The sequence below is a fragment of the Anolis sagrei genome, chromosome 5 (genome assembly GCF_037176765.1).
Source record: "Anolis sagrei isolate rAnoSag1 chromosome 5, rAnoSag1.mat, whole genome shotgun sequence".
Lineage (NCBI taxonomy): Eukaryota > Metazoa > Chordata > Lepidosauria > Squamata > Dactyloidae > Anolis > Anolis sagrei.
In genome coordinates, this window is record NC_090025.1 from 50,151,480 (window position 1) to 50,178,724 (window position 27,245).

At 39.1% G+C, this 27,245-nt stretch overlaps 1 protein-coding gene across 2 annotated transcripts in view; it reads left to right on the forward strand.

Moving 5' to 3' along the window:
* The window catches only part of FHIP1A (FHF complex subunit HOOK interacting protein 1A), a 122,778-nt gene that overhangs the window by 90,549 nt on the left and 4,984 nt on the right, over positions 1 to 27,245 (forward strand). For both annotated transcript variants that reach the window (XM_060778839.2, XM_060778840.2), the window contains exons 10-12: positions 1,145 to 2,164; positions 13,728 to 13,906; positions 16,470 to 16,608. In XM_060778839.2, coding sequence (XP_060634822.2) covers positions 1,145 to 2,164; positions 13,728 to 13,906; positions 16,470 to 16,608 — 1,338 coding nt within the window. The remainder of the gene's footprint in view (positions 1 to 1,144; positions 2,165 to 13,727; positions 13,907 to 16,469; positions 16,609 to 27,245) is intronic.

Sequence of the window (27,245 nt, forward strand, 5' to 3'; positions counted from 1 at the left end):
CATCCCCATTCTGTATCTTTCGAAGTAAAGCGTTAAATGTACAAGGGATAGTGGGGCCCCTTCCATACAGCTGCATAATATACCACATTGTCTGCTTTGAACCAGGTTATATTGCAGTGTAGACTCAGATAACCCAGTTCAAAACAGATATTGTAGGATTTTCTGCCTTGATATTGTGGGTTATATGGCTGTGTGGAAGAGCCTTGAGTTACTGTAGAAATAACTGGTTCACACAGTTGCTACTCATTAACTTGTTGGATTTTGCTATCTGGGAGCTTATATCACTCTTTTGTAAACTCATAGTGGTGGTCCAGATTAGGTTCTTGCCCAAACTCATGGCATGACTGCTGATAAGAATAGAGTCATAGAATTGGAGAATAGCACCAAAGCCATCCTGTCTAGCCCCATCATGCTATGCAGAAATACACACCAAAGCACTCCTAACAGGTGGCCATCCATCTTCCAGAGGAGGAGACTCTATCACACCCTGAAGCAACATATTCCAGTGTCAAACACTTCTTCTTTTCAGAAAGTTCTTCCTAATATTTAAGTGGAATCTGTTTCTTGTAGCTTGAATCCAGTGTTCTGTGTCTTAGTCTCCAGAGGAACAGAAAACAAGCCTGTTCCATCTTCAGTATGACATCCTTCCAGATACTTAAACATGACTATCATGTCATCTCTAAACTTTCTGTTTACCAAGCTGAACATTCTTAGCTCCCTAAATGTAGGCCATGGTTTTCAGACTTTTTAACAGACTAGTATACAAAAACCCAGATTTTCCTTTAGGAACTGATAGAAAAATAAAGATGATATCGTAAATACCATTATAAATTACAATGACAATGTATATAAAGCACAAAAAAGTGCCAGGAAGAAATAAATTGTGAGAATTCTCAGCATAATGGAAGTTTAGTTATCTAATCTGTGTGGTTGCCAATCTCCTTCTGTTGGTCTGATTCACGTAACTCGCCGTTATATTCATAAATATGTTTCCTGTTGAACAATAATACATATTAGGTGATACAGATCTATGATAACCTTATAACCAAGCTTGAAATTAAAATTATACTCATGTGGTCTTTGGGTATGTGTTTGTACTATTACTTAGTTCTCTAATTTTGATTCTTCTATTATTCTATTTCAGGTTCCCCTGAAAGGTCTACCCATGGTAGCATTACAGACTCCACATGTATTGTTGAATGTGGGAAAACAGTTGATATCAGTTATCTCCAATACCTCTGGGATGCTCAAACCCTTATACTCCACTGCATGAAAGATTGTGAGGTTTGGTCTTCTCCATATGATGGTGAAAATCCTGATCCTTATACCTTTATTCAAACACTTGCTGAGGAGGATAGTAAAAACCTAAATCAGCCAATTTTCCAACTTAAGCACAGAACCCCTAGCAACTCCCATTCCTCTCAGGTAACTCCACTCACGGAAAAGATGCAGCTTGAACTAGAATGGGATGATAGCTATGATACGGGGATGTCTCCTGGATCTGTTACGGGTTCACCTCAGCACGATGATAGTTTACAGAGTGTAAATGCAAAACCACCTGCAGAACCACCAAAGCACATTCAAGAGATGAAGAAAAATGCAATAATGTTGATCAAAGGGTCATATATAGAGGAGTCAGACTTTCAAGATGATGTCATGGTATATAGGTTATGTGCTCAGAAAGATGCACAGGAAAGGAACAACTCAAAAGAATCCTCAATGTCAGAATCCCCAGATTCACATCATCCAACCATGTTCCTTACAAGTCCCCAACCAGAGTGCAATGTGAAAAATTCAAACATAACTGAACATACAGCAGTTGAGATCCACGAAAGAACTCTTGAAACCAGCCCACAGCCTGACTTGGAACTCGGGTTGTCTTCCACAGAAGCAGATCACAATGCTAATGCGAGGCTGCTCAGTCCAGAAAATGAGGATTTTATTTCTCAATGTGATAACATCATTAAAGAATTGGATTGTAACTGTACAGGGTTAGTAGAACTTAAACTGCTTATCCCTGATGCTATTTCTCCCATGGAGGAGGAAGAAGACTTTGAAAATTTTTCAGCTGACACTCCCACCACAGAAAGTATACCATCACCCTTTGGATCCAAAGAGGCATGGTTAAGGAGTCCTTCAAGGATCCAGAATATCCCATTTACAGGTGAGATCTTCTAATTAACTCAATTACCATATGTACTCAAAGATAAGCTATGTTTTTCAGCCCTTTTTTAGACTGAAAAAACCTCCCTTGGCTTATATTGGGTCAAGCTGGGCAGTGGAGCCTGGAGGCCATTATTTGCAATATATGATATATTTCTCTTCCTCCCTTAACAGTGTGTTTTCTTTTCCTTTTTTATTTAATATTTTATTGGGGGATAAAATGTGGGTACATTAACATGATATTTCATGACTTGTTTAGCTAAAATAAAGTAGAATAGTTAGTGGGTTTGGGATGGAAATTGGAAATCAACCACCTCCCATAGAAAGAGAAGGAGAAGAAACGAAAGAAAGAAAAAAACAAGAGGTGAAAAATAGGAGCGAGTACATTAGTGTCCTGTTTCTTCTGATGGAAACAAAGGTAAAGTTATGTTATCTAGAATTTCGTTCTTCTTCCTTCGGGCTCTCCTCTCCATTTCTTTTTTATAAGCATTTTAAAGTTTTATTTTTTTATCAAAGTCCAATCAATCTTTTCTTAACTGTTCCTGAGAAATTTTGTTAGTGTGTTTTCTTTTCCAAATTCTTTTTTGCAAGGGAGAGAAGCCCGTGCAAGTCAGGAATAGCCATTAATTTTATAAAAGCATTCCCCCTTGAAATATTTGTTAATCTCTCATACAGATATATAGGCATTTTCCCTTGCAAGCCTTTGCCTTTGCAATTCCTATGCACCCATATCTATCTATCTATCTATCTATCTATCTATCTATCTATCCATATGCATTAATTTTATATATGCATTTTCCCCTCATATGTTTGCAGGTCTTTGCAAATCCTATATACATATAGATATATCTAAAGATTTCCATGTACCTGTATATCTGTATCTATATGTATACATTATTTTATATCTGATTTTTCACCTCACATATTTGCAAGTCTGTGCAAATCCTATATAGATACAGATATCGATAAATATATAGAGGTACCTATATATCTGTATATCTCTCTCTCTGTGTATGTATATGTGTATATATATAAATAATTTTATATATGAATTTTCCCCTCACATGTTTGCAAGTCTTTGCAAATCCTATATAGATATAATTACTTAGAGATAGATATTTATGAATATAGATATATAGAGCTTATGAATATAGATATATAGATACATAGAGAGAGAGATGTCTAGATAGATATAAACATAGATATATAGGACTTTCAAACATTGCAGAAGGAAAATGCACGTATAGAGAGAGACGATTTACAAATGTTTCAGAGGGAAATGCATATGTGAAATTAATATATATAATTATAGATCTATATCTAGCTCTGCATTGTTTATATAAGCATTGAATGTTTGCCTGTTACTAAATTGGAAGCCGATCTGGGTCCCCATGGGGAGATAGGGCAGGATACAAATGCTTATTATTATTATTATTATTATTATTATTATTATTATTATATTGTTGATACCATATTGTTTTTGTTGACCCTAGTTTTCCACTTACAAAGCTAGCTAACTGTTTTTCTTTGAAATACGGTAAATATTCAAAAACATTTAACCTACTGATGCCTCAATTAATGTAATTTTATTGGGATCTATTTTTATTTTGAAATTTACCAGTAGCTGCTGCATTTCCCACCCTAGGCTTATATTCGAGTCAATATATTCGAGCTCTCCTAGTTTTTTGTGGTAAAATTAGGTGTCTCGGATTATATTCGGGTCAGTTTATACCCTAGTATATACGGTAACTTTAGTCCTCTAAAATAATAATGCTACTCTGGATGAAAAAGGGGGCATATGGGTATGATACCTTTACTATATTTACATTAAGTTATAGTTGATTATATATTTGTTGCTTTGTACTTTGTTTAGGTATAAGCTCTTAACTCTTTCCATAGCTTGGTATTTACATTTTCCTGCACAGACAATGCAGGGCATCCTTATATATTTTAAAGGAAGGGGGATCATTGAACTGTTGGAGCAGTTGCTACAAAAAAGGCCTTATTTCTAGTTCAGCAAAAAGATTGCATATTGACTGTATGTCCAGCCATATTCCCTTGGTTTTTTTTTTACAAAAACAAAACAAGAGTTGAGCACTAGATGGCAGCTCTGTGGCCATTAGCTATCTCTGCCCCCTTTGTTGCTGAACACGGAGACATCACATTGACAAATGTGAAATTTCTTTAGCATCCTTATATGTTTAATTACCATTGTTGTTTTTTTAGTGTACATTTTACCCACCAGAACATGGTATAGTTGTGTATGGTGCAAGGTATATTGTGATTTGCTTTGGTAACTACAGTGACTTGGTTACATGTATATATTTGTGATTCTTATAGCACATTTTTACTAAACACCTCACTTCCTGGAATATGATATGAACCCTCACCCTCTGGGGATGCAGTCGAGAAATAGGTAGCAAACAATAGCTTTCATCATGATAGATGGGTTGGGAAAACAAAGGTGAAGCCAACTCCCATTTTATATAACTTACTAATTTAGAATTATATTGAATCAGCACCTGCCTATTCCCATAAGGATACAAACATTGTGATATAAGAGAGGAATTATCCAGAGAGGGAACGTGGAGTGGGCAGAGAGAAATCATATAAAATAAAATCACACATCAAATTACTATCCATCCATTTATACTGAGTAATACAATTGAATGAGCATATTGCTACTAAGATTATTAATCTTTTCTGAAATAATTGGCCTTCAAGTGGTGCAAATGTCTGCCTAGCACAAAAATAATTAGCTTAAGAATAAAGTTTCATTGATGGTATATTAATTTTTGTACAATAGCAATTGATAGTGGCTTTGGTAGGCCAAAACCAGTAGGGGTTTTTTGGCTGTAGCCAACTGAAAGGAGTTTATTATTTACTATATTTATTTACCTTATTTATATCCCACCTTTCTCTACCCCGAGGGCGACTCAAGGTGGGTTACAATTGCACCTCCACTGTGCCTTAAAACATACAACATCAGTTAAAACATAAGTTAAAAATTCAAATGTAATAAGCATAATAATCACGCCATCCAGAGTCGTAGGTTAAAGGCCAATCTGTAGTCAAATTGCACATATTCCATACTAAGGTTCCTGCACTGATCTATTTTTCAAACGCTTGCTCCCAGACCCAGGTTTTGACTTTTTTTCTAAACACTAGGAGGGAGGGGGCTGCTCTGATATTACTAGGGAGGAAGCTCCACAACCGAGGGGCCACCACCGAGAAGACCCTGTCTCTTGTCCCCAACAACCCCGCATGTGAAGAAGGTGGGACTGTGAGCAGGGCCTCCCCAGACGATCTTTTCAAATAATTGTATGTTAATACATCTTCACAACTTTATGTGGTTATATTTTCACTACATTCTAACAGTGCAGAGGGAGTTATTTAATTAATTTATTATTATTTTGCTTCATTTATACTCGATCTTTCTCACTCCCATAGGAGGTACTCAAGGCAGCATACAACTCCAGCAAGATTGAATGCCACTTAAAACATTGTCATAAAACCTATCCCATATATTTAAGACAGTTAAACAATAAAACACATAGAATAATAACATAATAAAGAATATATCGTGCAAGATTCCATTCATCCGTAATACTTTTCTAGTACTTTTCTTAATAAGAATATATTATTATTATTATTATTATTATTATTATTATTATTTTTGTATCCCATTACCATCTCCCCGATGGGACTTGGGGCGGTTTACATGGGGCCTAGCCCAGTCAAACAAAGATTGAAATATAACACAATAAAAGTTTTACCCATACAAACATCATAAAACATCATAAAAAACTATCAAGAAACAACCAATAACCTCACATAATAGCCATATTCTGAGCTAAGGGGTGAGGCAGGAGCTTGTGCAATACAGTTGCAAGGGCAGGGCTGATGGAAAAGTGCAGGAACTAGATGGTAAGTTGGGTTAGAAGAGCCAAATCAATTAGAGTCATACAGTTATAGGGCAGGAACAATGGTAAAGTGCAAGAGGCAGATAGTGAGTAGTAGCTGGAGGGGCCGAAAGTGTCTAGTGAACTGATTAATCAAAAGCACAACGGAGCATCCATGTTTTTAATTCTTTATGGAAAATGGACAGGGTGGGCACCAATTTAATATCCCTTGGGAGAGAATTCCAGAGCTGGGAGGCCACCACCAAGAAGGCCCTCTTCCTCATCCCCACCAGCAGTGGTTGTGGTGGGGATGGGAGCAAGAGAAGGGTCTCCCCAGAAGATCTTATAGCTCGTGCAGGTTCATAGGGGAAGATGTGATTGCAAAGATATATAGACTATAACTATACAAAGTATATTTTTGTATGCATGTCCAGAATATTAAAAATAAATAAATAAAGCTATAGCTGGAGAGGAAGTCAAGTCTTGGGACTTACATCTATTTTCTTCAAGTACATATAGTAACAGTTATAAAAATAGTTCCCTTTATGTTCAAACATGTTATGAACAGTTCATCTCTTGTACATGTGAAATGATGCTTTAAAAATGGGAGTGCCCGTCTTATCCTGATGCCCTGCACCGATTGGGGGGAATATATTTTATATTAAAACTTCAGAAAAAAATATTTCAAGAGTCTTTTCCTTCCCATAAAAAGGAATGTAAGGAGAGTTGCAGTGTGCTGTCCACTCCAAAGGCCAATACCATGGATAAAAGGAGAATGAGAAATCCATGTTGTTCCTGCCTGATCTAAAGCTCAGACATACCCTTTTCTTCTGTTTCAAGTCCTCTTGACATGCATGGAAGCTTTGGAAAAAGGCAAGAGTCAGCAGCAACTACACATGACTGACAAATGAAGGAAGCTGACTTTTAAAAACATATTTCTATAAATAAAGTTGGTGAATGGTTCAACCATGGTTTCAAAGGGTGTTAAAAAGATGTCAAAATATCCATCCAAGAAATTTCAATGTGAAACATATTTATTGAATTCAGTATACTTCCCATTCTTTGCATCTTGAAATTTGCCATGCTACAATACTTTATGATACAACAAATATAAATGGTTAGAATGAGCCAGGAAATCCAAAGAAGTACACTCACAAAATGAAGAGAAATGTGTAACGTTTTGAGCAGTCTTCTGAATTTAAACTGCTAGCTCTATTTTTGAAATATACATTTGAAATATATTCTGTATTATCCTATGAACTAAAGCAACTCCTCAACAGCAAAAATACACACATAAGAAAAATAAGCGAGTGTCTCTGTAGATCTTAGAAAACTATTTCTTGATTTAAGTTGTTGACATGCTGGCTGATACCCAAACAAGGGATGGGCTGGAGATGTCACTGCCTTGGTCCTTTAACTATTGGCTGCTACTTCCCGGCGAATATCAGGTGGTGCGATACCGGCTAGACTGTAATTTCTCCAGTGGTGTAGGGCGCAGACACCCCATGATAATGCTTCATGTCTCATTAAGAGCCACATCCACTGTTTTTGCGTGGTGAGATGTGTTCCACACCAGGCATGCATACTCAGCAGCAGAGTAGTATAGCGAAAGGGCAGATGTCTTCACTGTGTCTGGTTGTGATCCCCAGGTTGTGCCAGTCAGCTTTCGTATGATATTGTTTCTAGCACCCACTTTTTGCTTGATGTTCAGGCAGTGCTTCTTGTAGGTCAGAGCATGGTCCAGAGTGACTCCCAGGTATTTGGGTGTGCTGCAATGCTCCAGTGGGATTCCTTCCTAGGTGATCCTCAGAGCTTGGGATGCTTGTCTGTTCTTAAGGTGAAAGGCATATGTCTGTGTTTCAGATGGATTAGGGATCAGCTGGTTTCCCCTGTAATAGGCAGTAAGAGCACCTAGAGCTTCGGAGAGCTTCTGTTCAACCATCTCAAAGCTCCCTGCTTGAGCAGTAATGGCACGATCATCAGCATAGATGAAGCTCTCTGTCCCTTCTGGCAGTGGCTGGTCATTTGTGTAGATGTTGAACATGGATGGGGCAAGCACGCTTCCCCGAGGCAGGCCGTTCTTCTGTTTCCGCCATCATCTGCTCTGTCCCTGGAACTCAACAAAGAAACTCCTGTTTTGTAGCAGGTTTCCTATGAGGCAGGTGAGACGGTAGAAAGGAATAATATAGCTGGATATCATCAGTATACTGGTGACAGGAGACCCCAAAACTCTAGATAACTGCTTCCAGAAGCTTACTGTAGTTGTTAAAGAGAACAGGATATAGGGCTAAACCCAGAGGCATTCCCCTCATATCGTTTCCAGCATAGATCATCCAGCAAAGTGGCCAAGGTCTTTTTTGTCCCATAAATTGAGACTGAAATCAGATTGAAATAGAGTTTGGTGATCTACTTCATCTAGAATGTCTGGAGTTGAGAAGCCACCATACACCCCAGTACCAAAATGGAAGGTTGGAGAATAGCATGAATGTGTGTATGTATATGTGTGTGTTTGTGTTTGTGTGTGTGTGTGTGTGTGTGTGTACACACACACACACACCTATTCTATTCTCCAACTTTCCATTTTGATACTAGGGTATATAGTGGGGTTTCTCAACTCCAGGAGTATCTGTGTGTGTATAAATCTACGTGTGTGTGTGTGTGTGTGTGTGTGTGTGTGTGCTGTTCTCCCAACCTTCCATTTTGGTATATGGATCCATGAAAGCCCCCCCTCTCATAGACTTCTTTCAGGCATTTTTGGACCCTGCATTGTTGTAAGAAGTTAGACCTTGTGGCCTGATTAATTAGCCAGGAAGTCTAGCACACATATGGTTCTCACCTTTCTAAGTGTCCTGTTGACATGACAAGTTTTTTGAGATTTCAGGTTTTCCACTGATCCAAGCAAGATTTTTGAAATGAAATTACAGCCACTCCTCTCTCCTTCTGATGAATCGTTCTAGGAGTTGCATGTGACGTCTGTAGACAGTCCATGTTTCTCAGGTGTATAGCAGGATTGTGAGGACAATAGCTTTATAAATGAACGCCTTTGTATCCCTACGGATGTCCCGGTCCTCAAACACTCCCTGCTTCATTCAGAAAAATGCTGCACTCACAGAGCTGTGTCACTGTTGACTTTGGTGGAGAGGTGACTGCCAAGGTAGTGGAAATTATCAACATTTTCTAATATTTACATCACATTATATTTATATACATTATATTTACATTACAATTCATAACAGAAGCAACATTTATAGTTATGAAGTAGCAACGAAAATAATTTTATGGTTGGGGGTCACCACAACATGAGGAACTGTATTAAGGGGTCACGGCATAAGGAAGGTCGAGAACCATAGGTTTAAAGTTTAGGGCGAAGGCTAGGTAATTGACCTTGGAGGGCCGCATCTGCCCTATGGGCCTTAATTTGGGGACACCAGATTTGGATAGTCATGGTCTATCCATAGCTATATCTAGTAATTTCTGAGCTCTGGTGTTACGGACTGCAGTACATTCTAAGGGATTTATTATTCCTTTACCATATCATTACGATTTCAAAACAAAATTTCCGTATCAACTCCTTTTCCATATGACAGAGTGGAGATGAACTGATATTTGCATGTGGCACTCACCTTTTGTTAGTTGAGAAAAATAACACATTTTTCTTCAAATAATTTATGTGATACCAGCTTCAGTCCATTCATCCACAGACAAGGACGCAATCAGCATTTCAGTAATGTGAATGTAATGTAGCAAATAAAACTTTTATTATGAATAGGACCCCAATTAGCTTTATGTCCATGCCTGCACAATGAGTTTTGTATAACATCATTAATTCTGATCTAATTAGTCCTTGGTACTACTCCTCTCGCAAAGCTTGTAAACCCTTGCTTGTCACTGAGATTCTTCATCTAACAAGGTGCTTGAAGCTAGCTAGTGATGACAGGGCCATTTATATATATCCTGGTTAGGTCACCAGAAGCAACTCACTGTCTGCGCAGTGAGAGCCCCTTTCCGGTGACAACTGTGAATGTATTTCCATTGAACATCCACTGTACTTACCCTGCTGCTATTGCTCTTATATCCTATAAATAATAAATCCCAGTGACATTTATCTAAAAGGAAAGGACCAGGAAAGCAAGGAAGATACTTTCAAAGTGGCTTCTTAAAAATGGGCAGATGGTATCCTGAGAGAAGTGTATTAAATTCCAGAAAAGAGTGCAAGCAGTAATCGTATTAGGGTGACCTGGCTTTTAACTGGTGCCATTGTGCATAAGACAAAATGGCTATGTTTAAATGGTGTCATTGCTCTTTTAATATCCCATCTCAGTGACATATCTTTTTTTAACAGCAGAGGTTAACAGGCCTCAGTAACCCTGGGTGGACTACTTGGATTTTAATTGCTATGTGGGAAACTGGAGCAATCTGATCCTAAGTGTATGCTGCTCTAGCAGTAACTTCAGCCTAGCAAGAGATGCAAATATGTCTAGCTGTGCCCCTGCTTGCCATTGTAACTCTTCGTTGTAGCTTCTGTATCTTCTAATTGGCCAGAAAATTTTGAAACTGACACTGTAAATGTCAGGAACTCAACCCCAAACAGCACAAGACTAATGCTACGTGTACTTTCTACTAAGCTGAGGAAAAGCATGGCATCATCACATCAGCAGATATTTCTTGTGCAAGTGCTGGATGCTAATGGGAGTCATATGCTATTTATTTATTATTTGTTTATTTCAGGCATTTATATGTACCCTGTCCTTCTCAACCTCCGAGGAGGGATTCAGAACGGCTTCCAAATAGGCAACAATTCAATGCCAAGCATGATATAAAACACATCTATATAAATAAAAATGTAATGTTCATTTGTGGGATTAACAGAACTCAAAAACCACTGGACGAATTGACACCAAATTTGGACACAAGACACCTAACAACCCAATGTATGTCCTTCACTCAAAAAAAATTGATTTTGTAGTTTGGGAGTTGTAGTTGTTGGGATTTATAGTTCACCTACAATCAAAGAGCATTCTGAACTCCACCAATGATAGAATTGAACCAAACTTGGCACACAGTTCTCCCATGACCAACGGAAAATACTGGAAGGGTTTGGTGGGCAGTGTCCTTTGGTTCTGGAGTTGTAGTTCACCTACATCCAGAGATCACTGTGGACTCAAACAATGATGGATCTGGACCAAACTCTACACAAATACTCAATATGCCCAAATGTGAACACTGGCGGAATTTGGGGAAAATATAATCTTGACATTTGGGAGTTGTAGTTGCTGGCATTTATAGTTCACCTACAATCACAGAGCATTCTGAACCCCACCAACGATAGAATTGGGCCAAACCTCCCACACAGAACCCCCATGTGGGCCACAGCAACGCGTGGCAGGGGATGGTTAGTATTAAATACATCCATATATATTAAAATAGTTTTAAAAATATACATTAGAACTACAGTATATTCTGGCGTATAAGACTACTTTTTAACCCAAGAAAATCTTCTCAAAAGTCAGGGGTCGTCTTATACACGGGTATAGTCTTATGCATGGGAGTCGTCTTAACTCTATATTTTAACTGGAAAAGTTGGGGGTCGTCTTATACGCCCAGTCGCCTTATATGCCGGAATATACGGTAGTTCACCAGATTAAAATTGCCATATTAAAATCGTCATCCAAAACAGTCCAAGTAAAGTCCAATAAAATGTTGTCTTCCCAGTAAAACAACTATTCTGTGAATGCTTGATCCCATAACCAGGATTTAGATTTCTTTCGAAGATCAGAAGGGAGGGGACAGATCTAACCTCATTAGGGAGGGAGTTCCACAGCCGAGGGGCCACGATGGAGAAGGTCCTGTCTCTGCGATGGCGGTGGGACTGAGAGCAGGCCTCGCTGAGTGATCTTGATGGTTTGTAGAGGGAGATACGTTCAAACAGGTAAACTGGGCCAGAACCGTTTGGGGCTTCATAGGTTAACACCAGCACTTTGAATCGAGCCCAGAGGCTAATGGGCAGCCAGTGGAGCTGGCGTAGCAAGGGAGTTGTCTGCTCCTGTGAGCAACCTGGCTGCCGAGCATTGGATTAGCACCCCCCTGCCAAAGCATGCCTGAAATTAGGTGTGAATCACCCAACTGGCAATGTCATTTTTCAGATGGTTGCCTTTTTTTCTTTGGAAACAACATTTCTCAGAGGTACTTACTGCCCATCCTGACATCTTGTAAAACAACAGTTCTGAAGTTTGCTGGTGTCAAAGTGCCACTACTACTATAATTTGATATGGGGTTGGGAAGTGGGAGTGAGGTGATGGTGAGAAAGAATAACTCTGAATAGAAATGTGAGTGTGTGGAAAGGGATTGTGATTTTTAGTCCTGTTTTAAATAATAATTGTCTTTTGGGAAGAGGTCTATGTGGAAAACTTGGTTTATTTCTAACTCAGTCAGAATCAGGTTTTAGGATACCTGTTGCTTGACACCACTCCAGTCTCCCAACCCAAATCCAGTTTATCCTGTTGTGTCAGCTCCACTGGCTGCCAGTCTGCTATCAAGCACAATGCAAAGTGCTGGCTTTAGCCTATAAAGCTCTATATGGTTGCAGCCCAGCTTACCTGTCTGAACGTATCTCCCTCTATGACCCATCTCAGAGGATAAGATCACCGGGGGAGGCCCTGCTCTAAGTCCCAACTCCCCTTGCAAGCTCCTCTGGTGGGGATGAGAGACAGGGCCTTCTCAGTGGTGGCCCTACAAGCTTCGTCTATGAAACTCCCTAATGAACATCCTCACAATCGCGTCTAGTGGGGATGAGGGACAGGGCCTTCTCGGTGGTGGCCCCTCGGCTCTGGAACTCTCTCCCATTGGAGATTAGAACTGCCACTTCTCTCCTGATGTTTAGAAAACTGGTAAAAAACTTGGCTCTGGAATTTGGCATTTGATGAGTGAGTCAATAATTCCTGATCACATGGATGAATGGCGATGAAATGTGACTTCATTCTGACGACTTGGCCTTATGTAATTACATGATTGTATTTTAATGTGTTAGTGTATTATGAGATGTGATGTTTTTAAACTATTGTATGAATCTTTTGTTGTGAACCGGACTGAGTCCCTCTGCGGAGGTTGAGAAGACCGGTATATAAAAGTTCTAAATAAAATAAATAAATAAATAATGAAATTAGATCAGCCCTCTCCCTCCTGACTTTCAGGAAAAAAACTAAAGGCATGGCTAGGTACTAAGCTTTTGGTCAGCAAGCAGCACAGTAAGAAACTACAAATAATGGAATGATGACTCAGATTGGCCCTGGAATATGATCTGGATTTTGTGACTTTGATGTTTTAATGTCTATATTTTTAATTGGGTTGATTTTGATGGAGTTGTTTACTTACCAATATGTATATGTATATATGGCCTTTGTGAGGCCGCCCTGAGTCCCCTTCGGGGTGAGAAGGACAGGGTACAAGTGTGGTAAATAAATAATTTTTTAAAGGTCAGCATATCTTTATTATGTAATGCAGCAGGTGCCTCCATTGGTTCTTGTCTTTCTACTTCCATTTTGGCATAAATATACTGGATGACTAAAAACATTTTAATGCTTGTTCTCCCAATATTACAGTTGTCTTTCTTTTGTTTAGACCTGTGTTTTTACAACTAATTATATGTGCATTTTAAATCTGCAGGGCCATTTATCAGTGTGGTGCTTTCAAAGCTGGAAAACATGTTGGAAAACTCTTTGCATGTGAATTTGCTGCTCATTGGTATCATTACCCATCTGGCTAGTTACCCACAACCTCTTCTCCGCTCCTTTCTGCTTAATACCAACATGGTATTTCAACCTAGTGTGCGATCCTTGTACCAGGTACTTCATTATTTTCTGAAGCTAAATGAGATGAACTCCAAATATTGTTGCAAATATAGTGGGCTCTTACCCCTTTTACCCGTGGGCGGTAGAGCTCAGTTCCAAGGCAACACAGGCTGCTTCTAACCCTTTTGAGATTCAGCTATGCAGCTAAGATTATATTATTTTTGTATGGCCTTTGGTCCCAAAGCCAAGGGTTGGCTGCTATGAATGTTGCAAATAATATGTATGATATTATATTGTTTGCCAAGAAACTGAATTCAGTTTGTTTCTATCTATTTAAGTTTAATATTGTAAGCTGTTAATCTTGGGGGGCCCTACAAGCTTAGAGGTAATGAACAAATGAAATAAGGAAATCCAATTTTTACTCCTAACCAGAACAAACCTTTTTAAACAGTGAGGTTTACATAAATGTTGAGTTACCATTCAGAAATTTACAGTGGATCTGTTTTTGTTGGGAACTACCATATATACTCGAGTATAACCCAACCCAAATATAAGCCGAACCACCCAATTTTACCACAAAAAAACTGGGAAAACGTATTGACTCGAGTATAATCCGAGGATGGGAAATGCAGAAGCTACTGGTAAATCTCTAAATAAAAATAGGTATCAATAAAATTACATTAATCGAGGCATCAGTAGATTAAATGTTTTAGAATATTTACATAAAACTGTAATTTAAGATAAGACTGTTCAATTCTGATTAAATTATTCTAACCTTCTTCAATGTAAATGTGCTTACATATCCTTCCAATAATAATAAAGATAGCAAAATAGTAAATGTAATAACAAAAATAGAGTAAAATAATGGAAATGTAATAATAACAGTAATAATAGAGTAAAATAATAAATGTAATCATAAAAATAGAGGTGGCCGGGAGGGCTTTTGCACAACTGAGATTTGTGCGCCAGCTGTGCCCGTACCTCGCTAAGACTGATCTGGCTGGGGTGGTCCATGCCTTAGTCACCTCTAGACTGGATTACTGCAATGCGCTCTATGTGGGGCTGCCCTTGAAAACGGCTTGGAAATTCCAATTGGTCCAACAGGCAGCAGCCAGGATGTTAACGGGGGCCCATTACAGAGAGAGGTCAACCCCTCTGTTTAAGGAGCTCCACTGGCTGCCGTTTATTTTCCGAGCCCAATTTAAGGTGCAGGTGCTTACCTACAAAGCCCTGAACGGTTTGGGACCACCCTACCTGCGTGACCGCATCGCCATCTACGAACCCACACGCTCACTCTGGTCATCAGGAGAGGCCCTGCTCGTGATCCCGCCTGCATCACAGGCGCGCTTGGTGGGAACGCGAGACAGGGCCTTCTCTGTGGTGGCCCCCCGCCTCTGGAATGCCCTCCCGAAAGATCTCAGACAGGCCCCTACTTTTGCGATTTTCAGAAAGAACCTGAAAACCTGGCTGTTCCAACGTGCCTTTTCAGATTAGGAACCCCACTACCAAAGCCCAGAAGCACCTTAGTAGAGCCAAGATCACCCTCACCTATATCCTATATCCCTCCGACACTTCGGCACTTTTAATTCTGTACCCTACTCCGGCTGGCTCAGTTTTTAATAATGGCTTGTTGTATTGCTATTGTTATTGTTTCTGCTTTAACTGTTTTATTTGCTATGTACTGTATTGTTGTATTGTGTTGGGCTCCGGCCTGTTGTAAGCCGCATCGAATCCCTTGGGAGATGCTAGCGGGGTACAAATAAAGTTATAATAATAATAATAATAATAATAATAATAATAATAAATGGAGTAAAATAATAAATGTAATAAAATAATAGAGCAAAATAATGTAAATGTAATAATAATAAAAACAACAGAGTAAAATAATAAATGTAACTTGGAAAGCATGTGACGTGTGATCCAATACAACAACCAGCATAGTGATCTTGTTTGCTGTGTACTACTCTTGTTGTGTTTCTAGTAACAACAACAACAACAGAGTAAAATAATAAATAATTTTGACTTCAGTATAAGTCGAGGGGACCTTTTTCAGTCTTACAAAAAGGCTAAAAGAACTCAGCTTATACTCGAGTATATACGGTAGCAACAGGAACTGTTTATTATTAATACTGTGCCATCACTGTAACAGCCAATGTAGTCAAACAGCAAAAGACTGATCCTTGCAGTCTAAATGTAATAAGGAAATAATAAGAGATGGATGCGAGTGAATGCAATTTGCTTTATCTTCAGTTTGTTGTTTTTCCATTTGTCTTCTTTGCCTAATTCGGAATGAACTCTTTGGAGCAGTACCCTGTTAATATCTCCAGGATAGCTATTAGAAAATATCCAATAAAGTCTCATTAAAATGCAGCAATTAGAGGGTACCCCTCCCCCCTTTTAAACAGGAAATCTGTGAATATTTTACCTTGAACTTTCTCTGTGTTAAGGCACTGCAGAACAGTGCCTTAAAATTGGTGCATTAATAATGCCATTGTTCAGAGTTGGCACCGTAACTATCCTTAATGTAGTTTTGAGAGCAAGGGACACAGTACACAGATAATTCACTACATAACTAAAATGACAGTGTGAAGATTTATTACTGCTATTGTTTTGGCAGGTGCTAGCTTCTGTGAAAAACAAAATTGAGCAGTTTGCTTCCATTGAAAAGGATTTTCCTGGTCTTCTCATGCAAGCCCAACAATATCTCCTTTTACGGGTGGACATGTCAGATATTCCTCTGCAGTCACTGGCCAAAGGCAAGTATCTATTACTCTTAATAAGGATGGTCATTGTGGTATGGTGGTTAATTATAGACTGGGAATTGGAAGATCTCAGTTCCAGCTCCCACTGAAAGTCATTGTGTACCAGTACTCTCTTTTTCTCCTTCTCTCGGCCTGACCTATCTCAAGGATTATTGGGAAGAATGACTAGGAAGGACTAGTGCCTTGAGTTTAGTGGAAGAATGGCAGGATATAATTGTAACTCATAATTAATGAGCTCCCATATAAAAACACAGTGTTCGGGTTCTTTCCTGATTTAACAAGATTTGAATAAATGAAGGCTATACTTTGATATTACTATGTAAATGTGTTTTAGGTGGGTTTATTGCTCATCTTAAAACAACTGGGATTAATTATATTGCAAAACTTTGTCTTCCTCTTTCAGATACATAAGGATAGAACATGAATTTGCGATAGTTAGCAAGTACTGGGTTGTTGTAGGTTTTTTGGGCTGTATGGCCATGTTCTAGAAGCATTGTCTCCGGACGTTTTGCCTGCATCTATGGCAGGTATCCTCAAAGGTTGTGAGGTCTCACAACCTATGAGAAGACCTGCCATAAATGCAGGTGAAATGTCAGGAGAGAATGCTATTAGAACATGGCCATACAGCCTAAAAAATCTACAACAATCCAATGATTCCAGCCATGAAAACATTCAACAATACAGTTAGCAAGTAGTTACTAAATTGAGGGGGTATGACTGGCAAGTAAATGTGAAAGTTAGAAGCTATTATCAGACCACTTGAAGAGGAAGTATGGGTCAGACCCCTTTTGGTGATTTAGATTGATAAAATGCTTTCTTGCACCAGTAGAGAACTTCTTAGAATAGTGCACAGTGGGAAGGTGGGTTGGCTTGGACCCGAAGATAAACCTTTTTTGGTTTCCAGTAACAGTTGCTATGAGAACTTGCCAGCACCCTGAGATCCTCAGGAGAACCCAATTTTTTGGTGCCACCACCATCACAAATGGTTAATGGGGATGTAGAGAGGGCCTTCTCAGTGGCTGCCACTAGACCAGTGGTTCTCAACCTGTAGTATGTGGACCACCAGCAGTCTGCAAGAACTAAATGTGGTCCATGGCCCCGTCATTACTTCACTGTTGCAAGAAGAGTGACTGGTCTCACAAAACCCTCTTATAGTGCAGAGGCTTATTAAAGATGATTTAATAAGATGGTGACTACTGGATAGCATATATTCTGTATCAGAAACTAGAGCTGATGTGGTCTATCCAGTGCAATTTTTCTGAATAAGCATCCTAAAAAACCAAACCAAATCTAAAGTTGACCAAAAACGGATTTGTAACCCTTTTGGTACTAATGTTGGCGTGATTCCTGGTCAGAGTGGTCCCTGGTCAAAAAAAGGTTTGGAACTACTGAACTAGACTCTGGAACTCCCTGCCCAGGGGAGCCACAGTGGCCCCCTCCCTGTTGTTTTCCCAGCAGCAGACTAAGACCTTTCTTTTCAGACAGATTTTTAAAGAAAGTTTTAAGACCAATCGAAGGGATATTGCATCATATGTATTTTAATAAAATTGTTTTATTGTTTTAAACTATATATATTTAATATTCTTATATTTAATTCTATTTTAATGTTTATATGCTTTAGGTTTAAATGTGCATATTGATATAATTTTAGTGTTAACTGATTTCAATCTCTTTTGGGGGAGAAAAAGAATACAAATACTATGATTGCTTCTACTACCACCATCACTACTACTAGCTCTTGAACCACTTGGAAACCAGCAGGGCAGCTTTCTTAATTCACAGAGATGAATTTCTGTCTTATCTCTCTTATACTGAAATGCTGGTACCCATTTTATTTTACTGCTCTACTGCTACTTGTGCTGAGTTACTTATGCTAGCCAACAGTCTCACAATCATAGCTCTATGAACCATCGTGGAAATTAAGATCTTCTGTGGAATCCCAGCTCTCTGTCCCACCCCCATTGCAGGCACGACTGGTGAGGACAAGAGACAGGGCCTTCTCAGTGGTGGCCCCTTGACTGTGGAACCCCCTCCCCAGTGATATTAGATCAACTCCCTCCTTCCTGGCCTTCAGAAAGAATATAAAAACATGGCTTTGGGACCAAGCCTTCGGATAATAATTGAAGTCCAATAAATGGATACAGACTATGTGAAATAGTCTGGAATGGGCCAGATTATGATTGTGGTTGGTTTTAGTAGTTGATGTTATGTTTTAATGTTTTAATTTGCGGTTTTAATTGTTTATTTTAATTGTCTGTTGTTTTTCATGGCATTGAATTGTTGCCTATGTGTAAAACTGCCTTGAGTCCCTTCGGGGTGAGAAGGGCAGGATACAAATATGGTAAATAAATAAATAGCTACCTGTAGAGTTATCCAATGGCAATGATGTACTGTGGCTAAAAACCTACCAAAGCTATGTCTGCCTTAAGAAGTAGGGATGGAATAATGTTTGTAAAGCCCCTCTTTTACTTTTTTAGCTGCAGAAATAAAATTAGATATCATATTATTTTTATAGGAATATAAGAGGTAATATTATACTCTTATCAGATTATTTGTCCACCTAGTTCTCATACAGAGGCATTTCCCACACCCTGCCATCTGATCCTTCTAACCGGAGGTGCCAAAGATTGAGCCTGGGATCTTGGGATTGCAAAGTATGTGCTGTACCACATAGTTATTGTCCCTTCCCTCCTCTGTGCTCCGCTTTCTCTGGGAAGCTAAGGGTAGTGTACAGTGACCAATTTTATCCTTACAGTGACCCTTGTAAGGAAAAGATAGTGGTATACTCAAGCCCACAATACGCTTCTCAGCTGGTGAGCTTTTTGATTAAACAATTGATCTGTTGTCCTTAGAGGGTAGGAACAGTAATTTGAAGAGTGTGTGGTTTTTGTAATTTCTAATTCCTGAAGCAAAAGCCATTTTTCCTCTTTACAGGACTAGGAAAATGATAACTGTTATATATGTGCACAGGTTCTTTTATTTTTAGTATGGCCACGTGATAGAGAGAATCGTTACAAATATTCATTTAGGAATCCCAGTAGGAAAAGGCTTGGCAAATTGTGCATTGTCGTGAGAGATGAGCATGCCCGACATTTCATGAATGTGGCCTCTCAAGTGGACAGGGCTATGTTAAAAATAAGTCTAGCCATAATCCCTTCAGGGTGAGGGAAGGAGACATCGGCACAGTCGTATAGGAACATTTTCCCTGTTGCAGCTGCCCTTTGAATATGTTGCTACCAGTTCTGATGTGTTTGCCAGTCATCTTTTACTGCAGTAAGGCACAACTGAAGACAAAGTGTCTGTGTTTGGGATTGTACTTGAAACATCTTCATCTTTAGCAATTCCAAAGTCTTCCCAAGTAGTTGCTCAAACATCCCTTCCTTAAACAGAAATTTAAGAGATAACAATTGTTTGGTGTGAAATTGAGATTTTTTCCCCATGTGTACTAGTGTTTCATTCCTATAAATAGCTCCCAAATTCATAAACTGTTGGGGCCTTGTCACACTGTTATTAGTGTGTGAATAGTTGATACTTAAATAAACAAAATAAATAAAGGTGGTCCCAGTGGTGATTGGCATACTGGGTGCAGTACCTAAAGACCTTGGCCTGCACTTAAACACAATCGGCGCTGACAAAATTACCACCTGTCAGCTGCAAAAGGCCACCCTACTGGGATCTTCACACGTAATTTGCCGATACATCAAGTCCTAGACGCTTGGGAAGTGCCTGACGTGTGATCCAACAACAACCAGCATAGTGATCTATGCTGTGTACTAATCTTGTTGTGTTTCTAATAATAATAACTACTTTATTCTTATATCCTGCCTCCATTTCTCCGAAGGCACTTGGGGTGGCTTATATGGGGACCAAGTCCAATATTTAAAAATATATCAATTCACTGTATTCAGACAATAATCCCAATAAAATCTAAAACATCATAAAACATAACCAAGCAGCAAACAACCAATAGCCAAAAAAGTGGGCATGTGCAGATTTGAGATTAATAGGGCAGGGCAGGCTTGTGCAATATAACCTGTAAGGCCGAGGGCTGGGAATAAAGTGCTGGAAATCCTAGCAAAATATAATAATAATAATATAATATATTGTATGTATATATATCTTGTAAGCTGCTCTGAGTCCCCTTTGGGATGAGAAGGGTGGCATATAAATGCCATAAATAAATAAATAAATAAATAAATAAATAAAGTGCCACTTTTGGAGTTTCCTGTGCAGACTGGAAAAGAAGGTTGCAATGTACTTCATGCAGTGTGCTGAGATGTGAACGGATATGACAAAAAATGTAGTGTACATATTTTGTAAATAAAGATACAGTGCCGATTTCGTTGAAAGCTGAATTGATGAGTCCGGTGTTTTTCCAACTTTGTGCCTTCAAGAAGTTCCTTGCAAGGTTGAAGCAGCTGAGATAAGAATGGCTATTTAGCTCAACTTTTCATGTTAAAGATGCCACAAATGGAAACTGATCCATTAGGGACTGCAGGCATCGTGCAGTTTTGCTTCTTTCACCCAGCCCAGAAGAAACAAATAGGCAAACAAGCTGCTTATTATTGAACTTGCACAGTAGAATATTTGTGAAGAACACCCTTCAAGTCTGGCAGGGCAATCAAATTCTTCCCAAGAATCTCAGTTGTGTGATGGACCTTCATGTGAAGATCCTTACTTCACATCCTTCTCAGATATAAGGCATGCCTCGTCAGTTTACTCTATCCTCAATAAGACCCAGCATAAGGGATGTTTGTTAGATTGGTTCTGTTGATGTCTCTATGTACTAGAAAGAATGGGTAAAATAGTACAGCCTTTCTCCAATTTCCCAAAGTACTCCCTACTTTTAAAAAGTTGAGAAAAGTTCTTGGAGATGTTTCTACACAATCTTTTTTTTTTTGTTAAAACTGTTTATTTTGATTATGGTACATAATAGAAAAGCAAACCATGGCAAATCAGATATAATCAGGTACCAATATTTTTGACGTGTACATGCCTATCTACCTTATTCAATCAATCAGTTAGTTTTGATGTTATGTACAAATTATTATCATTTACATATCTTAATACACATAAACTTGCTATTTCTGGCTGTTTTCCACTGCTTTCAGTTAGAGCTTAGTATTAAATTGTTTCTACACAATCTTATTGGTTGCATTTCAATCACTTATCAACATAGCTCCAGCAAAGGATCGTTGCCTTGTCATTGTGCTGGAGCTTGAGCACCTTGATGATGCCATGAGCAAAACCATGTAGGGGCACCCAAGTCAGGAAGGTCATGGAAGAGAAGTCAGACTAAATACAACAATCCCTGGGGAAGGTAATGGCAACCCACCCCAGCATTCTTGCCATCAAAACTAAATGGATCAGTACAACCAGAGATATGTTGATATACCATCGGAAGATGGGACTCCCAGGTCGGAAGATGGTCAAAATGCTATTGGGGAGAATAAGTTTAACTAGCTCCAGATGTGATGATGCAGCTAGCTCAAAGCCGAAAGAAAAGCTAGCGGCTGACATAGCACCACTATTGCATAGATGTCTGATTTTCCTATTATTGTTACTATTGTCATTGCTTCCACCTTATGAATAAAAGACCTCTAAGTGTGCATTACTAACAGTCCTGCTCAAAGCCGTGGCTCCCTCAGATGAATCAATTCATCTTTCCACAGTATTATAATTTATTCAGCAAATCATAATTTCTTCAATTTTTGGGGTATGCTGTAAGCACAACTGGAGCCTTATTGTTATGGATGCAGCTGTATGCGATATATGGACACTTTATGATACTTGTGATATGGTGTTATTCATGTGCCTACATTATTTTCCATCCATTATTGGTACATCTATTTGTTTTGTTTTGTTTTGTTTTGTTTTTTAAACCACAGATATGTATGGTACCAGAATTCTGCACAGCCTTGTTTTTTAAATAGGTCCTTCTAAAGTTTCAAATAGTGACAAGGCCACAATTACTTTCCATGCCTCCTATTCAGTCATGCGGGAGCACAACTTTGCTTTTCAAGGAAACTTTACCTGAGCTTTAGGAAAAGTATTTTTGCTAGCTCTTCCTGCTACTGCAATATATAAGAGCTGTCAAGCTGCTGAAGAAAAAGCGATTGCAAGGCTAGAATATTCAATGTATATTTCTGTGGAAATTGGTTCAGAGTCCAAAAAAATCAGCATCAAGATGGGAAATGTCTTAAAAATGAAGGGATTAGTTAAAAGCTGTTTAAGAATTCAAGGGGTACAGATGAAATGTTAAAATCTTTTCAAAACCGTTTAGAAGACAAAATAATTATAGTGCCTAAAAGTTTGACAATATGGAATAATAAAGTTCTGCTGCCTGATTTGAGGTACCATAATCCTGCCTGGTTCTGTAGGGTCAGCTCTGGTTGGTCCTTTAATAGGAGACCCCCCAAAAAATATCAGGTGCTGGAGGCTATATTTCAGAGGAAGGAACTGGCAAAACCACCTGTGAGTATTCCCTGCTTAAGAAAATCCCCTGATATTTGTGGAGTTGCCATCTGTTGACAGGCAAGTTAAAGGTGCAACCACAAATGAGCACCCAAAACATAGACGAACCTGCATACCAAAGAGCATGAAGATGCCTACATGTGAGCTACTCTGAGTCCCCTTTGGGGTAAGAAGGGTGAGATATAAATATAGTAAATAAATAAATTTATACCAGACCATTCATCTCCCCACCATCAAGTGTTAAGATCTTAACATAGAGGCATTAAAAAATAAACAAAACTGTTTTAATACTTCTTGAGTGGAAAATGGGCAATCAAAGCAGGAAGAACTATTCAAAAATGTCTGAAAATAGTAAGGATAATACAAGTTTCTTGTATGTTACTTCATGTTACTTACAAATTCTTAGTTAATTCAAATGTAATATAAGTAAAATATGTAGTGGTAATCCATCATCATATTTTTAAATGATCCATCAGTGATCCAAATCACTGGCCTGTTAATTTAGCTTCCTTCCTTTTTTTTGGACCTTGATACTTGAAGGAGTAGCTGCAGCTTGAGGTGGGGTACTATATCATTAAAATGAGATAAAACACCATGAAAACATATACAACAAAGATACATATAGTTAACATACACTGATGAAATGCAGATTAAAATTCATAATTTAAAATTGACTGCATAGGTCTGCTGGAAGAGAAGGGTCTTCAATTGCATCTTAAATTCTGACAGCTGATCTACCTATCAGATCGCTTCAGGCAGGTCATTCCACAGTCGTGGGGCAGCTGATTAAAAGGTCCTCTGGGTGATGGTGGCCAGTTGGGTTCTGGCAGGCTTGGAATAGCAACCCCCCAGAGGACCTAAGTGTTTGGGGCGGTCCTGTAGATAACCTGGACTGAAACCATTTAGGGTTTTAAAGGTCAAAACCAACACTTTGTACTTTGCCCAGAAACTAATTGGCAGCCACTGGAGTGACTGAGAACTGAAGACTTTGATAGGGAGCCAGTGGGAACAAAACACTAAGTATCCCTAATTATGGTATGCCTTCCTCTTTGTGGCCTGACTGACATCATAATTTGTTACATTTCAGCCCCAAATTAAAACAAAATTTGGGAGATCTAATGATGCTATCCCAGGCATGGGCAAACTTGGGCCCTCCAGATGTTTTGGATGGCAACTCCTATTGGCTGTTAAGAATTGTGGGAGTTGAAGTCCAGAACAACTGGAGGGCACAAGTTTGCCCATGCCTGTGCTATCCAATTTGCAAATGTACATAGTTTAACAGTGTGCAATTGTTGCATCGTTTTATGCATTTTTATACTGTAATTAATTTTGGTATTGAGTTAAATTTTGAATTGTTTCATTTTGTTAAATTTATTTTATTGCACGTGGCCTTCAGATTGTAGAATCATAGAGTTGGAAGAGATCACAAGAGCTATCCAGTTCAATCCTTCGCCATAGAGGAATACACAAAAATCCTTGTATGTAGCGCAGAATATAAATATTTTAATGAAGTTAAATATACCATTTGAAAGTGGTATAGATAAGATTGAATACTAATGTTTCGTGAAGAAAGTCTGTGTCTTTAAGAGTGCCATTTGAGAAGTCATGAAGTAAGAGGAAAATATCCTTTTATGAGTGGGTAGCTGATTAAAGAACAGAGGGTAAGAACTAACAGACAGTTGAAGCAAATGAAAGGATGAAGGCTTTGAACTTAATCAAAAGGAAGGCAAATGAGTCGGCTCTCAAAAGGACAGGAAAAAAAATCTCAGAGACAATGTAAGTGGTTATATGGAGTGTGTTTGTGGCTAGAGATCTGTTCTACCACAAAGTAGAGAGAAGGAAGGAGATGAAATCTCTCATTGTATCTCAACTATGATGAAGACAGCTATGTATGTGCTATCTTGAATTCAAGGGAGGACTAAAGGTGAGCCAGAAGGCTTCTTCTGCATAGAAGTACAGCAGCACCATTTACCTCTTTTGCTCCTCGGGCTTTCTTGGTCACTCAACTGAGCAGAAGGAATAGACTTCTGCCCCAAAGTTCAATCCTGATATTATCACTGTGGGCCCTTCCTGACAGGCCCTATATCCCAGGATCTGATCCCAGGTTTTTTATTTATCCCAGATTATCTGGCCATGTTCCAGATTATCTGGCCAGTATCACTGGGTTGTTGTGAGTTTTCCTCTGATGATGCCTGCTATAGATGTGGGTGAAATGTCAGGAGAGAATGCTACTGGAACATGGCCATACAGCCTGGAAAACTCACAACAACCCAGTGATTCTGGCTATGAAAGCCTTGGACACAATACATTAAACCTCACAACTTCTGAGGACGCCTGCCATTGTGGGTGAAACATCAGGAGAGAATGCTTCTGGAACATGGCCAAACAGCCCGGAAAACTCACAGCAACCCTGTGACAGCCTTTGACAATGCAATATAAAAATCCGTAATTTTGGCCCCCAAACCTGCTCTCAACTAATATATAAATATATATGTTGGTTTCTTCCCACGTTGTTACTGATTTTAAATCCATTAGAAATGAAAGGTTAGCAAATGGAGATGCTGTTTCACATAGCAGGTAATTATCACTGTAGGGTTTTCTGGGAAGATAAGCATTTCAACTTATGGTATGGTGGGGGGGGGGGGGGGAGGAAGGAGGGTTTTGAATAATCATGGCTTAATTAGACTTCCATGCTCAAAAGCGCCTCCTATTTATTGAACAGATCACCTGAAACTAAGGATGTGCTGTGGGATAGGAATTCAAACAAAATCTTTTTTTTTTTTAAAAAACCCACTTCACATGAGGACTGTGATCAGTTTGTGTTTTGATTTCAAAATTAAATACCAGCTGCCAGAAGCTCTTGTTCTCATCTTGCTCGAATCACTGTATCAGAAGACGGTGTGTATATAGCTGTTGTGGAGATGAGTTTTCATTAGACACTGTGCTCAGGGGTGATGGGAATGTGCGGAATCTGATGAGAACAGTAACCATAGTGACTAATTGTGGAGCAGTCGAATGTGGAAGGGAAGTCATTCTTGTTTATTATTTTTCAGAATGAGCCCCTGGTTCTTCTACTTGATTTGGTAGTTTTTAGTACTTTCTGAAAACAGCGGTGAAGGTCTATATTTTTCCCGCTCCCAGCTCGTTTTGGTATTTTCCCATTTAAATAGCTCATCAAGGCTACATGCAGAAACATGAGATGCTTATCAGGGTTTCAAAAGCTGATTCCTGAAATCTCTACACTGAGTGTGGAATAGAGACTGTGAGTATGGAAACCCAACGTATGAAGGGCTAGGTTCCAAAGAGCTATTTTGGTTCATACCAGCAGCCTTGGAGCCCCCAGTGGTGCAGTGGGTTAAACCGCTGAGCTGCTGAACTTGTTGACTGACAGGTCACAGTTTCGAATCTGGGAAACGGCATGAGCTCCCGCTGTTAGGCCCAGCTTCTGCCAACCTAGCAGTTTGAAAACATGCAAATGTGAGTAGATCAGTAGTACCACTCCGGCAGAGAGGTAATGGTACTCCTTGCAGTCATGCTGGTCACATGACCTTGGAGGTGTCTATGGACAATGCTGGCTCTTCGGCTTAGAAATTGAGATGAGCACCAACCCCCAGAGTCGGACACGACTGGACTTTATGTCAGGGGAAACCTTTACCTTTACCTACCAGCAGCCTGTTCTAACTTGGTGGACTTCATTTTGAATAGCTGACTCATAGACTGCTTTTGAAATACCCGTCAGTTTTAAATCCAGTTCTCCAGGTGCACCGAGGTCTTGAAGCTCCTTTGGGGATAATTGTGTTGGTTTTACGCATCCTTGGGTCCTGGCTGCTATTTTATTTGTCCCTGAAGTTCCTTCTATATAATATTTGCCCATCGTGTTCTTATTGTAGCTACACCTGCCTCCAAAATACAAATGGACAAATCCCAGTACAAAGTAAGTATTATTCACAAGGATAAGTTGGGATTTTCCCTTCTTAAAATACATTATTTTGAAATTTTTCATCAATCTCTCTGTCCACTTCCAGGCATGTCCCGTTACATTGCTACTTCTTTAGGGACATTCGATCTACTTTGATTACTCTTATTGTGCAGAAGATTGCTGGCAGAAGTGGTGAATACTATTTAAAATATCTAATAGAGGATAGAGAACCATGGAT